Source organism: Populus nigra, chromosome 11 (genome assembly GCF_951802175.1).
Source record: "Populus nigra chromosome 11, ddPopNigr1.1, whole genome shotgun sequence".
Classification (NCBI taxonomy): Eukaryota; Viridiplantae; Streptophyta; class Magnoliopsida; order Malpighiales; family Salicaceae; genus Populus; species Populus nigra.
The window spans coordinates 2,802,406-2,816,141 of NC_084862.1; the positions used below are offsets into that span (position 1 = coordinate 2,802,406).

At 33.2% G+C, this 13,736-nt stretch overlaps 1 protein-coding gene and 1 long non-coding RNA gene across 3 annotated transcripts; both read left to right on the forward strand.

The window, feature by feature from the left end:
* Positions 1 to 2,860: 2,860 nt before the first annotated feature.
* Positions 2,861 to 6,200, forward strand: LOC133668058 (pentatricopeptide repeat-containing protein At3g58590). The gene has a single exon (XM_062087801.1). The coding sequence runs from the start codon at positions 2,941 to 2,943 to the stop codon at positions 5,152 to 5,154; it is 2,214 nt and encodes a 737-aa protein (XP_061943785.1). The 5' UTR covers positions 2,861 to 2,940; the 3' UTR covers positions 5,155 to 6,200.
* Positions 6,201 to 7,325: 1,125 nt separating this feature from the next.
* Positions 7,326 to 9,905, forward strand: LOC133668059 (uncharacterized). 2 transcript variants are annotated; one of them, XR_009833623.1, is made up of 3 exons: positions 7,326 to 7,596; positions 8,225 to 8,459; positions 9,496 to 9,905. It is a non-coding gene; the product is annotated as an uncharacterized LOC133668059 (long non-coding RNA). The 2 variants fall into 2 exon arrangements; XR_009833624.1 differs by having other exon boundaries at positions 7,521 to 8,459.
* The last annotated feature ends 3,831 nt before the right edge of the window (positions 9,906 to 13,736 follow it).

Here is a 13,736-nt window from a genome sequence, read left to right on the forward strand (position 1 = left end):
TAAGAAAAAAGAAGAGAATTCATCAATATTCTAATGATTTTATAATATTCAATGTAATTAAATAAAAATACATAAAATGTACAGTACAATATATATTTTTTTTAATATTTTGATTAAAAACCAATATCAAACATGTCATCAAAATATTGCCTTAATGGTGTTTTTTTAGGAAAAAAATTATCTAAAACCCTCACTAGAATATTCTCCAAACATTAATGAAATGAATAATTAATGGATTAACAAATCATATTAAAATTTCATACAAATATCAAATGATAAGTGGTCAAATGTGGATTCTACAAATATTGAATGATTAATTGATTCAAAATCTCTCACTTGAGAAACTCAAAATCCATCTGTTTAATTAAAAATAAATAAATTAAAAAAGAAAATGGATTTTTATGTGGTTTTAAAATATAGTTTTATGTGAAAAATACATTGATAGTAGAATAATTAATAACCGTTAAAAATTCAAAAAATAAAAAAAGACTAAAATTTAATTAAAATATTATTATTATAATAATCTATATATATATATATCTTAATTTGTGTATGCATGTTTTTATGCGCATGCGCACGCAAAGTGACTACGAAAACATTCAATTTACCAAGGTGGCTGTCTTCATCACCAAAGTTCTCCTCTTAAACCTAAAAGAAAAACCTCAAAGAAGAACATGCCATATGTGGGACCTAATTAATAGTGATATATAAAAGATAGAACAAATTACAAGCTTTGACATCGATCATGGTGGAAACTGGAAAGTGCTAGCTAGAGACAAATTTTACACACATGCGTGCCCTTTCCCAAATTCTATATCCATTGCAAGGCCAAAAGCATTCATGACTAGACAGCAACTCATGATGATCAAGGTTCTCAATACCTTAATATCAGCAGGCGTTTTGTCAGTTTTGATAGAGAGAAACCTTTAATTTCATACAAATATCAAATTAATATTTCTTTCCTCGGGACATTAGATACTCGTTTGTACTTAATCGGACAAGCTCATATCTCATCAAGCATTGGCTTAAGCTTGAATGAGATTTCCTGGCATCATAGAACAAGACAAAGTCAGTTTGATCCTTTAGTGTTCCACTTTGTTTAAATATGGATTGAGAATAAAGGTTATGATCAGTATATATAAGGAGTTCTCCTGCTCGTTCGAATCAAACGACTAGCTAGAATTTATACTAGTCTCGGGAGCCAAAGAGGAGGATTATTGATATTATGGCCAATTTGAAGCTCTGGGTGTGCCTTGTTTTGCTGTTTCTTGCGTTTTCCAAATCAGAAACTAGACATCTTGATCAGCCTTACCTCGGGAGGAAGAACCTAGCAAGAATGCTGCGAGAACTGAATGAGAAATCAAAACAACTCTTCGAAGACGATTCAGATGTGACCGGAAGCCCTTACGAATCGAAACGAATCAGTCCTGGAGGGCCAGACCCCAAACATCATTAAAATCTCTACGTAGTGCCATGCAAGCTCTTCCATGTTCCGTCAGAGCAAACGACCAAATGCAGAACTAAAGCGAGTTTGGTTTGTTGCTTAATGTACGTTAATGCCAAATGCATGGAATGTAATAAAAAATTATATATATAGGCATCCTGTCCAATGGTTTAATATTGAATTATTATCATGGACAGGGATCAATAAATTTGTAATGAATTCTCTCTGTTTTCCCCCTTGATTATAATAAATTTTGCGTTCTCCGGGCAGTTTTGGCCAACCAAAACTAGTATATGGAGTTTAGATAAAAGATAGACCATTCATATTATACTTAGATCTCATGCTTTTATTATGAAAGTTTTATTTATTTTTATATTTTAAAAGTAACAACCACACTTTTAAATAAACTCGAGAACAACAACGATAACACATTTTGAACCATTTACCGGTATGTAGCTAACAATTTAGCATGTTGTATCAGTACTTGTTGCTGTATGGGTGAAAAAGGAGCTTGAAAAATAATATAAATTCGACGACAAAGACACTTTGGTTAGCATGCATTAGAGCTTTTAGAACCATAAGAATATGAACTTTGATGTACAACAGAAGAATTAATAAAATATTTGCGCTCTATGAATATAAAATAGTTCTCAAGATTCGAATGTGCAAGATCAGCAGCCTTCTTTCTGGGTCCTTGTTTGATCATTAGTGGGTCGCATTGCTTAATGACCTTAGAAGGCAGTCGATATTCCTCGGATCATGACGCCCCAAGAATCCAAATTTCTGTGTAGGAAAAGTACCGTACGTGAGAGGAATTCTAAGTTGATTTATCCTCTTTTACTCGACTTTATGTGTTCAAGGAGATGCTATTTTTTTAATTTTATGAAATAATCTTTTTATTATAATATTTGTTTAATCATTAAGATTTACAAGAACTTTTTTAGTTTATAAATCATAAAGTTAATTGTGAAAAATACTTGCATCTTATAATTTAGTTGAAATTACATATATTTAATTATTGAGTTTTGAAAAATTATAGTTTGTATTTTAAATAAAAAAAATTCAAATTAAAAAAAATATTAAACTACCTTTCTATATAATATATCACTAACTTCAATAAAAGATAAATAAAATTTTTTCTCTAGATATTATTGGAATCTCTTCTTTTTAATTTATTAAAAAACAATTAGTTATATGATACCAAACACGCCTTTAGTTTTTGAAAATGATTCTCTACTGAAAAAAAAAGGCATTTAAAAAGAACAATATTGAACATTTAAAAACAAAATAACGAGTTGAGACTAATTTATAATTTTCAAAATCAAAAGGATTAATAAATAAATTTGTAAAATACACAAGGTTTAAATTATATATATTAACAAAGCTTTAGCCTGCCAAATCTCAAGCCCAAACGAAATCCAATAAAATCATGGGCTAAAACCGAAACCACATAAAACTCCAAAGCCACGTACACTTTCCAAATCTTTCCCTCCTTTATGAGCTTCCATGGAGATTTCCTCAAATACCAATATCGTCTCCTCCAACTTCTCCAATCTTGTTCAAAACTTCGTGCCCTTAACACAACAAAACCACTCCATGCACTCACAATCACTATCAGCCCAAACCCAGAGCAATCCACCTTTGTTTACAACAATATTATTTCCTTCTATGCATCATTCAACCAAGTACCAATGGCGCACAAAGTGTTCGACAATATGCCTCAAAGAAACAAAGTGTCTTACAATTCAATTATTAGCTGTTTTAGTAAATATGGTTATTTAGAGGAAGCTTGGAGAACGTTTTGTGAGATGATAGATTGTGGGTTCAGGCCGAATAACTTTACCTTGTCTGGTTTGTTATCGTGTGCGTCAATGGATGTCGGTCGTGGGATTATGTTGCAGGCACTGGCAATAAAGAACGGGTTATTCTGTAGTGATGCTTTCGTGGGCACTGCTTTGTTGGGTTCATTTGGAAGATGTGGGTGGTTAGATGAAGCATTCCATGTTTTTGAAGATATGCCTAATAAAAGCTTGGTGACATGGAATTCGATGATATCATTGTTGGGGCATCATGGTTTTGTGGAAGATTGTGTAGTTTTGTTTCGCAAGCTTGTTAGGAAAGAGGGTTCTTTGTCTAAATGTTCTTTTGAGGGTGTTTTATCGGGGTTGGTGTGTGAAGAAGATTTGGAATTCGGAGGACAAATACATGGTTTGGTCATTAAAAGCGGGTTTGATTGCGAAGTTTTAGTTTCGAATTCTCTTATCAATATGTATGCGAGATGTTCAAGCATTTCCCAAGTGGAGAAACTGTTTGAGGAAGTAGATGGTAGGGATGTAGTCACGTGGAACACAATAATTAGTGCCATCTCAAAAAGTAAGAACCCTGGAAAAGCATTAGAAGTCTTTCTGAAAATGTCTGAGGATGGAATAATGCCTAACCAGACCACATTTGTAAGTGTCATTAACTCTTGCACCAGTTTGCTGGTCCCAATGTGTGGAGAATATGTCCATGGTAAAATAGTGAAAAGTGCTCTTGAAACAGATGTTTATTTGGGTAGTGCCTTGGTTGATTATTATGCCAAATGTGGTAAACTGGATAATGCCCATTATTGCTTTCGCGAGATACATCAGAAGAATGTGGTCTCTTGGAATTCTTTGATCCTGGGTTATGCAAATAAATGCTCTTTTGCTTCTGTTTCTTTGTTGCTAGAAATGCTTAAGTTAGGCTTCCGACCTAATGAATTTTCATTTTCTGCTGCTCTTAAATCATCCTTGGTTTTAGAGCTAAAGCAGATTCATAGCCTGACTATAAGATTGGGCTATGAGAATAATGAATATGTATTGACCTCCCTTATTACCTCCTATGGCAGGAATGGTCTCATAACTGATGCTCTAATCTTTGTTAAAGCTTCTGAAACACTGCTTGCTGTTGTTCCCGCTAACAGTATTGCTGGAATTTATAACAGATCTGGCCAATACTTTGAGACATTAAAGTTTCTTTCTCAGCTTGAAGAACCAGACACTGTGTCTTGGAACATTGTTATTGCAGCTTGTGCACGCAATGGAAATTACAAGGAGGTTTTTGAACTTTTTAAACACATGCGTGTTGCTCAAATGCTTCCAGACAATTACACATATACAAGTCTTCTATGTGTGTGTAGTAAGGTCTGTAACCTTGCTCTGGGAAGTTCTATTCATGGTCTCCTCATAAAGACTAATTTCAGTTATTTTGATATTGTTGTCCGCAATGTGTTGATAGACATGTATGGAAAGTGTGGCAACCTTGAAAGTTCAGTAAAGATTTTTGACAGTATGACAGAGAGAAACCTAATTACATGGACAGCTCTAATTTCAGCCCTTGGAATTAATGGCTGTGCTCAGGAAGCATTAGAAAGGTTTAATGATATGGAATTTCTAGGTTCTAGACCTGATAAGATTGCTTTTATTGCGGTGCTTACGGCATGCAGACATGGTGCTTTAGTCAGAGAAGGGATGCAGTTGTTTGGTAAAATGAATAATTACCATATTGAACCAGATATGGATCATTATCATTGTTTAGTGGACTTATTGGCTAGGAATGGACATCTTGAGGAAGCAGAGAAAGTGATTTCCTGCATGCCTTTCCCACCAGATGCCCAAATATGGCGTAGCTTTCTTGAAGGTTGCAAGAAACGTAGAAATAATGAGGATCATGCAGTGTGCATAAAGTAAAAGTCAGTTCTTGACATTAGTGCATGCATACAGAGGATTAAGCCTTCAACATGTAAACTTGAAATTATTTTCTCAAAGGTTCCTTTCGAGACATTGTGTAGCCTTTGCTTCCAGATAAAGAAAGAGAGTACAGACACTCTGAATTTCCAAGGCTAATTATTTGTTGGTCATGCTGATTAAATGTGCCCGGTGTGGAGGCCAAATTAACAGTTGGAGAATTACTGAAATGAGTTTTTTTCCCTCTCTTCTCTGCTTATCTCAAGTGTCGCATAGGTCTATATTGGTCATGTAATTTTGTAAATTAACCTATCAGGAGTGTGCATCATCATCCATGAAACTCTACCTTTAAACCTGCATTACCAGAGCCAAACATTGCCCTTAACCAACAGAGATGCCAGTTTGAGCACTTTCTCCTCCTTCAGTTTGTGGCCATGCATGGTCCACCCTAAGGCTTTCCTATGTTCAATGGTAAAGTCTGTCCCTTGCATGTCAAACTAGGATATTGTAAGATTCCTGCAATTCTAAAGCAGTTCGTGATATTTGTTTTGGAACAACTAGACTAATTCATGATAGTGTCACACAATCTTTGGTGACTCACTTGCATTTCATTCAAACGGTTTGGTCCATAAGTTCTTTATGCATCGATCTACTCTTGAAGGCTTAGGGTAATGACCATCTCTCTCAGTCACTTCTGCCCTTAAGCACCAAGTATTTTCAATGTTGATCCAATGAGCATAAGATCAATTAAGAAAAACAGAATGAAATCCATAATATCTTTTATCAGCTGGGGGATCTGAAACTACGGCAGACTCCAAAATATTAAAGCCTCAATTGCCCAGATCAGATGTCCCTATTGTGTCATGCAGGACTGAAAAGGAACAGTGCGAGATGATGCATATGATGTTAAGTTGGAACTCTCAAGGTACTATCAAGTTTTTGGGGCAGTAAAGCTGTCTAAAGTGTTACATTTTGTGTATTTAAACTCTTCATATGTTGGACATGATTGTGAGAAAGGTTAACATGTTGTCCTTGATTTAATTTTTTCACACTAACCTTCAGTCATTCATTTACATCTTACCTGACTTATTCCTTTCAAATGCTTATGCATGCATAGTATATGAGGTTGTTTATACATATTTGTAGGGTAATTGCTGTAGTTTGATGACTGTATCTATTATTATTTAAGGCTATAGGAATTAATCTCCCTAATGTGTAGTAACTGATAGGATTTCTGTATATCTTTCTTTGTGTATGTATTTTACTTTTGTTTCTTTAAGAAAACATAGAAGTTTTATTTCAGTCGCTATATATGTTGAGGTATGGAGCATGTGTTCATGAACAGTTAGCCAAAAGTACAAGTAGAGGAAAGGATTACAACAGTGAGGTCTTATGGACAAATCAAAAACATCTTTAAGTTGCTGATTAGGAAAGAGATATAAGATAGATGTTAAGACAGCATTAGAGAAAGACTTTTGAAATGTAGTGCTATTGAAGTAATTTGCATCATAGCTTATAAGATAACTACAAAATTGAAAGGAAGATCTATAAGACTGGCCATATGAACATAACATGCATGTCAAGAATCAAGATGGATAATATGCTGCTTGAACAATATATAAAAAAAAATGATTAAGAACTTCTAATCTATAAATACACACATTCACAAAGTGAAGGTGATATCAATTGGACAGCTAAATAGCATAATACGTATAAGATTGCTTGGGTATACATAATGTAAACATTTGGTTGTGTGACTGTTGTAATATCATGGTACTGCCAAAAAACATTTGTTGGTTTGAAATCAAACAAAATATTGATTTTTTATTACCATATGATGAAAATGTTTCTTTAAACTAATAGTGGAATAAGAGTATTTATGTGATATTTTTTGATATCTGAGATTAAGATTTAGTTGAAATACAGTACATGATCTGACTTAAAGGCAGGAGGGGGGAATAAAAGGTTCCATAAAGAATTTTTGTACTCTAAACAGGCTTGTTGAAGACTTAATTTTATTATTTATTTTTTAAGTCATTTATAACTAGGAGAAAATGTTCTGCAGGAAGAGAAGAACAAAATACGAAGAAGAAGAAATTTGAAAGAAAAATTTCACATGGTTTAGACAGAAAAAGTTTTTCCTGCTTAAATGGTAGCTGATATATATATTTTTTTTTTGATTATCGTGGGTGTCCGGGCCAGCTTGCGCGCACCTCGACTAATCCCACGGGCCCTGAAGTTAACGACCATGTAAGCCTCCAGTGGCCATCATATGAGCAGCCATAGGGTTTGAACCTGAGATCTAAGAGGGAGCAAACCCCTTAGTCCCAAGCTCTTACCATTAGGCCACCACCTAGATGGTTAATGGTAGCTGATATTAACAAAACAGGAAGAGAATGTGGGTTGGCCGGCGGGGAGGTCCTATAAAGATACTCATGAAAAAAGGTTAGAACCTTTAAATTATTTACTTGAGCACTTAGCACTTAAGGCTGATCATTTGACGTGGATATGATTGTAATAGAACTCTATTTTGAAATTCACCTCTGCCTAGTTGTGTCCTGAAATGGATTCTGTCCAGATTCCACACCTTTGGGCATAATTATCATTGAAATGATAATTAGGACAATGGAAAAGCTATCACCTCACCATTTGGAGAGATACTCTGAAAAATATGTCAGAGTCAAATACATGTGTCAATAGGTATTTAACCCATTTCTATTCCTATCTAACGCTGAATTGATAACCTACGCATAAAATAAAGTCTCTGAATTTGAAAAAAAAAAAAAAAAACTTTACTGACAATTACTTGTTTGGTCAGAAGAGTTCTCTGAATATTCTGGTCTTGGATCAGTGATTAATTTCCATATTTTGATTTTGGAATCCCAATAATGAATCAAGAACAGAGGATTGGCTCATTCCAAGAAAAAAGAAGATGGGAATTTTCCTTAAGTAATTGAAATAAATGAAAAATAGAGTGACTACAAAAACAAATATGTTTAATAGGATTTGTTTTCCTCCTACCCTGAATATCGAATTATTGTACCTGACTGAATGTGTTCAAGTGTTGTCGTAGGTCAAGCTCTTCAATGCAGAGATGAAATTGTGGATGTGGTCCATCACGTTCAAAATTGTCCATTAAGCTGTTTAAACTTAAAAGTGCATCTATTGGCAAGTTTTGATGCTACCCGTTTTTAGTGGAAGAGGGAAGCAATGGGGAGTCGCTCTTTTGATAGTGGTTTAAGGTGATGGAAGACCACATGCATTGCAAGATTATCTTATTTAAAGAGGAGAGAGCATTTTGCTAAAGGGTATGTTTCTTTTCCAAGGATTTTCCACGATAATCATAAAGTAAAACAAAACAAAATATAGTGATTTTTTTTTTTAATCTCCACCAGCGTTCACCATTCCTTTCTTAATCCTATAAATAGCAGCTCTTGGGTGGAGCTACAAGCCACCTGTCTTCTGTACGAGATTCCGCACCCTTCCTAGCCAAACCAAATCCTTAGCTATAATAGCTTGGGGGAGTGAAGAAAAAACATAGCATTGTTGCTCTCTACTAGGCTAGCTATTCTAACAAAATGAACAGTACTCGTGACATATAGCGAGTACTGTAGCGGTCCTCAGTTGATGATTGGTGGCGCGAGAGAGAAAATTGGGCAATGTTGTTTGGGAAAAATAAGGCAAAGGAAGTATATTGTGGTGCCTATTACACCAAATGGGGGTGGAGAAGGTAAAGAGGAAGAAGTTGTCTGGGATTTAACTGTGATTATTTTCTGTCTTTTCATTCTCTCAAAACAACCCTCAAAATCGTTTTCAAAAGTGTCGTTCGTCTCTCGTTTTCTCATACCCTCTAATGGTGATTAATTTACTTTCCTTTATTAACCCTCAAAATCCCTTCATTGTTTGCTCAATTAGGGTTTTATTGTACTGATTTTGTCACTTGATCTGATCAATTATTTGCTCAATTGGGTTTTTGTTAATCTATTAGAATTTTGATTAATTTTTCAAGCTTTACGGCTGTAGGGAAGAATGATTTGTTTTAGTACTAAAGTTGTCGTTCATCTTCTCCGTCAACGTTTTCTCGTATGTAACTAAACTCTCCCCTACCTTCTCTCGCAAGTAACTAAAATCTCCCCTACCTTGTTTTCTTCTTCGCTTCTGCCCCTCTGTTCTAATACATGGGTCAGCTGCGCCGCTCCCATTTTTTTCTATTTTACTACTTTTGATCATGTATCTTTCAACTCACTATGTTTTGAAGTAGGTGTTTCTTATTATATTGAAGGAATTCATTTCTGTCAATCTAGAATAATTATTTGTGGGCTTCATTTCTTGGGGTATCTTCAGAATGGCCACTGCTGTGTTTCACCAAGCCTTAGGGGCTGCTCAGTCCCATCAACACCTCCAGAACTCTGGCTCTCATTATGAACTTGTCAATGCTTCGGTGAAACTGATATCTAAAGGTTTCAAGGTTGACATTGGACTGCCAAGAAGAGGGAGTTGTAGTTCTTGTAAGAGGAAATTTGGTGTTCTTCAAGCCTAAGCTTCTCAAACTTAAGTGGTTCAACCAGTTTCATATCCCCCAAATTACTGCACTGATGAGTTGCGAAAGAAATAAAGTATGCTTGTTTCATTTTGAAAGCTTCTTTTGGGGCTCGAAAGGGTAGGAAAAGAAGCATGTAATGATGAAAGTAACTTCCTTTAGTATGTACTTTGTTGTGATTCATATCTTTTTTAACAACACTGAATTAGTGTCATATCTGCTCTAGCACTACGCTCATATTCTCGTGTGGTTTGTGGGTGGAGTGGCACCTCCACTAAGATTACATAGTTTTTTTTTTTTTTAATCCTCATTTTAGCATCTAAAATTTCTAATAGCTGGAGGTGATGAAAGAACAAGAATTCCCATCCTTCAGTGGTGTGGAGTGCATACAAACCCTTCCTGGGGGCAGAGTAGCTTTGTTTTTCCATCAAAATTTTGATCATCATTACTTCTTCAAGTCTTCCATTAAATATTTTTGTATCTATTTTGTGCATTGAGTTGCATATGTGAGTAGAGAATCTCATAATGGTTAAATGAAGTGTAAGTAAATATATATTAAATAAACACTTAATTTAAAAAATTTATTTGTTAAATAAGATCTATTTTATTATATTCACTAAATGTGTAAACTCTCCAAGTTGCAAAAGACTAAGGAGATGGCCTCGAAAATTGTTTCTCGTTAATCTCCCTTCAACAAGCAGTCACAGAATTTGAGAAATTGGAATGTCTATTACTTTGTAGTTAACTGCCACGCGTGCATGCACACATCCAATTTGAAACGGATGTTATAACAATTGGTTTGAATATAAAACTTGGGAACATTTGATTCAACCATAGTTCTGAAACTGGCTTGTGGATGACCTAGCTCAAGGTTGGGTTACATGTTGGGTGGGGGTAATTTACGGATTAACTTGAGTTAATTATTTTTTCATTCAAACAATATTGTTTTAGACAGTTTTTTTTAACAAATAAACTGAAATGATATTTTTTTAATAAATAAATTACTTCTGGAGAAACAATATCTTATACTATAATTATGATGTGATGGGTACAACACACACTTAAACTAGAAAGACATGATATCCCATGTTCAACATCTAAAGATTATGAGAACATTGGATAAGATAAAATGAATGATTAATGGAATTATATGTAATAATGAATACTTCTTTTGGGTAATAAAGATAAGAGGTTCAATTCAATGTTACACTTGTAGACTTAGAAATTATTTAGTTGTGCATCAAGCCATTCTTGTCGAGCTTATGCCATTCAACATATATATTTGCAGTATTTGTATGCTTTTAATTAAATTGCCTTTAATTGATAAGTTGGGTTCTTATTTTAACCTTACATCTTCTTTTGTTAAGAGATTATTAAACCACACAATCAAAACAAACTCTCAAACCAATAATTAATATGATGCCCATATATAGTCGCCACTTATCCAACATAATCTAGTGGACATATAAATTAAAATTATATATAAGCTCCATGTTATGGGTAGTGCACCACTAAGTGATTTAGGTTATTGGTAATATATCATTGAAGTTTATCATAAAACTCATGTTGTAATTAGTTTTTTACCCTCTATTTTCTAATATATTTTTAAGATGATAAAATAATTAAGAAAAAAAAATAGGGAGGGAGGGAGGGAGCAAAACAACAGACAAGCAAATAAATAAGAATAAAAATAAATATAAGAGTGTAAGTCCGTTTCCAAAACAACTAAAAGATAAGTAGATGAGGAGATAGTAAATAAAAAAAGATGGAAAAGAATAAGAAAAGAATAAGCTACATATAGACCAGGTACATAGAAAAAAATAAGAGGAGAGAATACACTAAGAAAGAGGAAGCAAAAGAATCACTAGAAACACTAGAGAGACATAAAAAATTCATGTGAGATAAACAAACATGGAAACAAATGAAAAAAAATGCAAAGCGAAAAAGAGAGAGTTTGACAAAAAAAAAAAAAAAAAGAGGAAAAAAAGATTAAAAAATCATAGCCCTCATTTTTTTCTTCAATCTTCTTCCCCCTCGTTCCTGCATAGCCACTTGCCTTCCTAGCCTAGCTCTCCCTCGCAACTCCGAGAGCTGCCAATGACGGCCCATTTCCTAGCCGACCACCACATAAACTCGATCTCCTTTCAACTCTCGCTGACAATCACCAAAACCTCAAAATATTCATCGCAAGGCATACTTCGCGAAGACCATGCACCACCTTTGTCTTGCTTATCTCCATAACTAGTGCATGAAGATCACGCATCGCTAAGTCATTACCAGTCTTTTTTGGATTTTTCAGGTCCAATTTAGCTACTTTTAGAGTTCAATTTCAAACCCCAATGCTAGTTTATTTTAAATTATTTGTATTACAATAATGATGTGTGGTTTTTTAGATGATATGGTGTGGACTTTTGTTTTTTTATAGGCACATGTGTTGATGCAATTGATGTCTCTTAGGTGATATATATTGATTTTTCATGTATTTTTTGTATGTATGAACATGATTATGATTGGTTTGTTGATCTATGTGTGGAAGCGTTTATAAGTGGATATTATTTGTTTTAAAAAAAAAGTTTGCAAAATTCTTTTAATTATTTTTCTAAAAAAATATAGTATAAATATTTATAAAAAAACAAAATTCAATTTTTTAGTTGTTTGTTTTTTTTTTATCATATGATTGATCCATTGGTAGATTCTCAAACGAGTCTTGTCAATTGGATGTTGAAACTTTATATTTTTTTTTATCTTTTTATAAAATATATTTTTTATTTACTTTATATGATTTCTATTCAACCTAGGGGTAATATGATCCTTAAAAAAATCATATTATTTAAAAATTATAAAAATGATATGTTTTTAAAAGCCATGTGTGTGTGATATTATTGACATGTGAATTTAATTTGTGAGTTGAAGAGTTTTTTTTTATTCATTTTTTTAATCACATTGTAAATTGCTATCCTACCGGTGAAGTCACATTTGAGGTGACAATATTTGTTTTAAAAACTATTTTACATATATTATGTAGATGTTGTTTTGGTTTTTGTTTTTTTTTTGTAAATATGTTTTTCCCTAGTATACAAGAATGTTTGTTTGGAAATTTTCATGTGTTAGTATACTTTATTGCCTTCCATTGTAAGTAAAACACAAGCGTAATGTAGCTTATCTTAAATAGGATATATATGATGATAGTTATATTTTTTATTACATAATTAGCTCCTTATCTAGAACTCTAAAGACTAGCTAGGGATTCTAGTTATTATAAAGTTTGGTGGCATCTCATTATCCATTTTTACCCTTTAATTTATCGAGATGTCATGTACAACAACCCGAGTCACATTCACTTCTAATCCCACATAAAATTAGAGTAAGAGTTACTCTAATACCATCATGTAACATATCCTAAATAGCCATTAAATCAACATAACTTAATGGATTGAGTATGAAAAACACATGAAAGACAGTAAACACAAAGAAAAACAAAATTATACCGATAAGGGTCTTCACATAAAAACTTTAATTTAAAATTTTATTACTAAATATTTTTTTTTCAAGTAATATGTCTCTTTAAAAGATTTATAACTCCCAAAATAAACCAAAAGAACTAACCTAAAAAAATAGAAAATTAATTAAAAGTCCTAATTAGAAAGGAAAAAGGCAATAAAAATCTTAAACAAACTAGAAAATCTGAAATAAAAAGGAAAAATAATAAAACTAGCCCGAATAACACATTCTAGACCTAATTTGGAGGTCTTCCAAACCACACTTATTTATAGTCAGTTGAACCTTTATATACAGAACTGGGCCTATAAATTTTTTGACAAAATTTAAATATGATCCAATAATTAAATAAAAAAATTATGAGCCTTTCTAATAGGAGTATCATACAACACAACCCAAACCTTCCTTTTGACTTAGTCTTATCCCATCAATTTATAAATATCCTTAGAAAGCTATTTGTACAGTCATGGTAAATATGTAACTGACTAATTAGAACCACCTTGATTGTATCCTAATATATCCTAAAAGCTTAAGCTTATGTTATTGG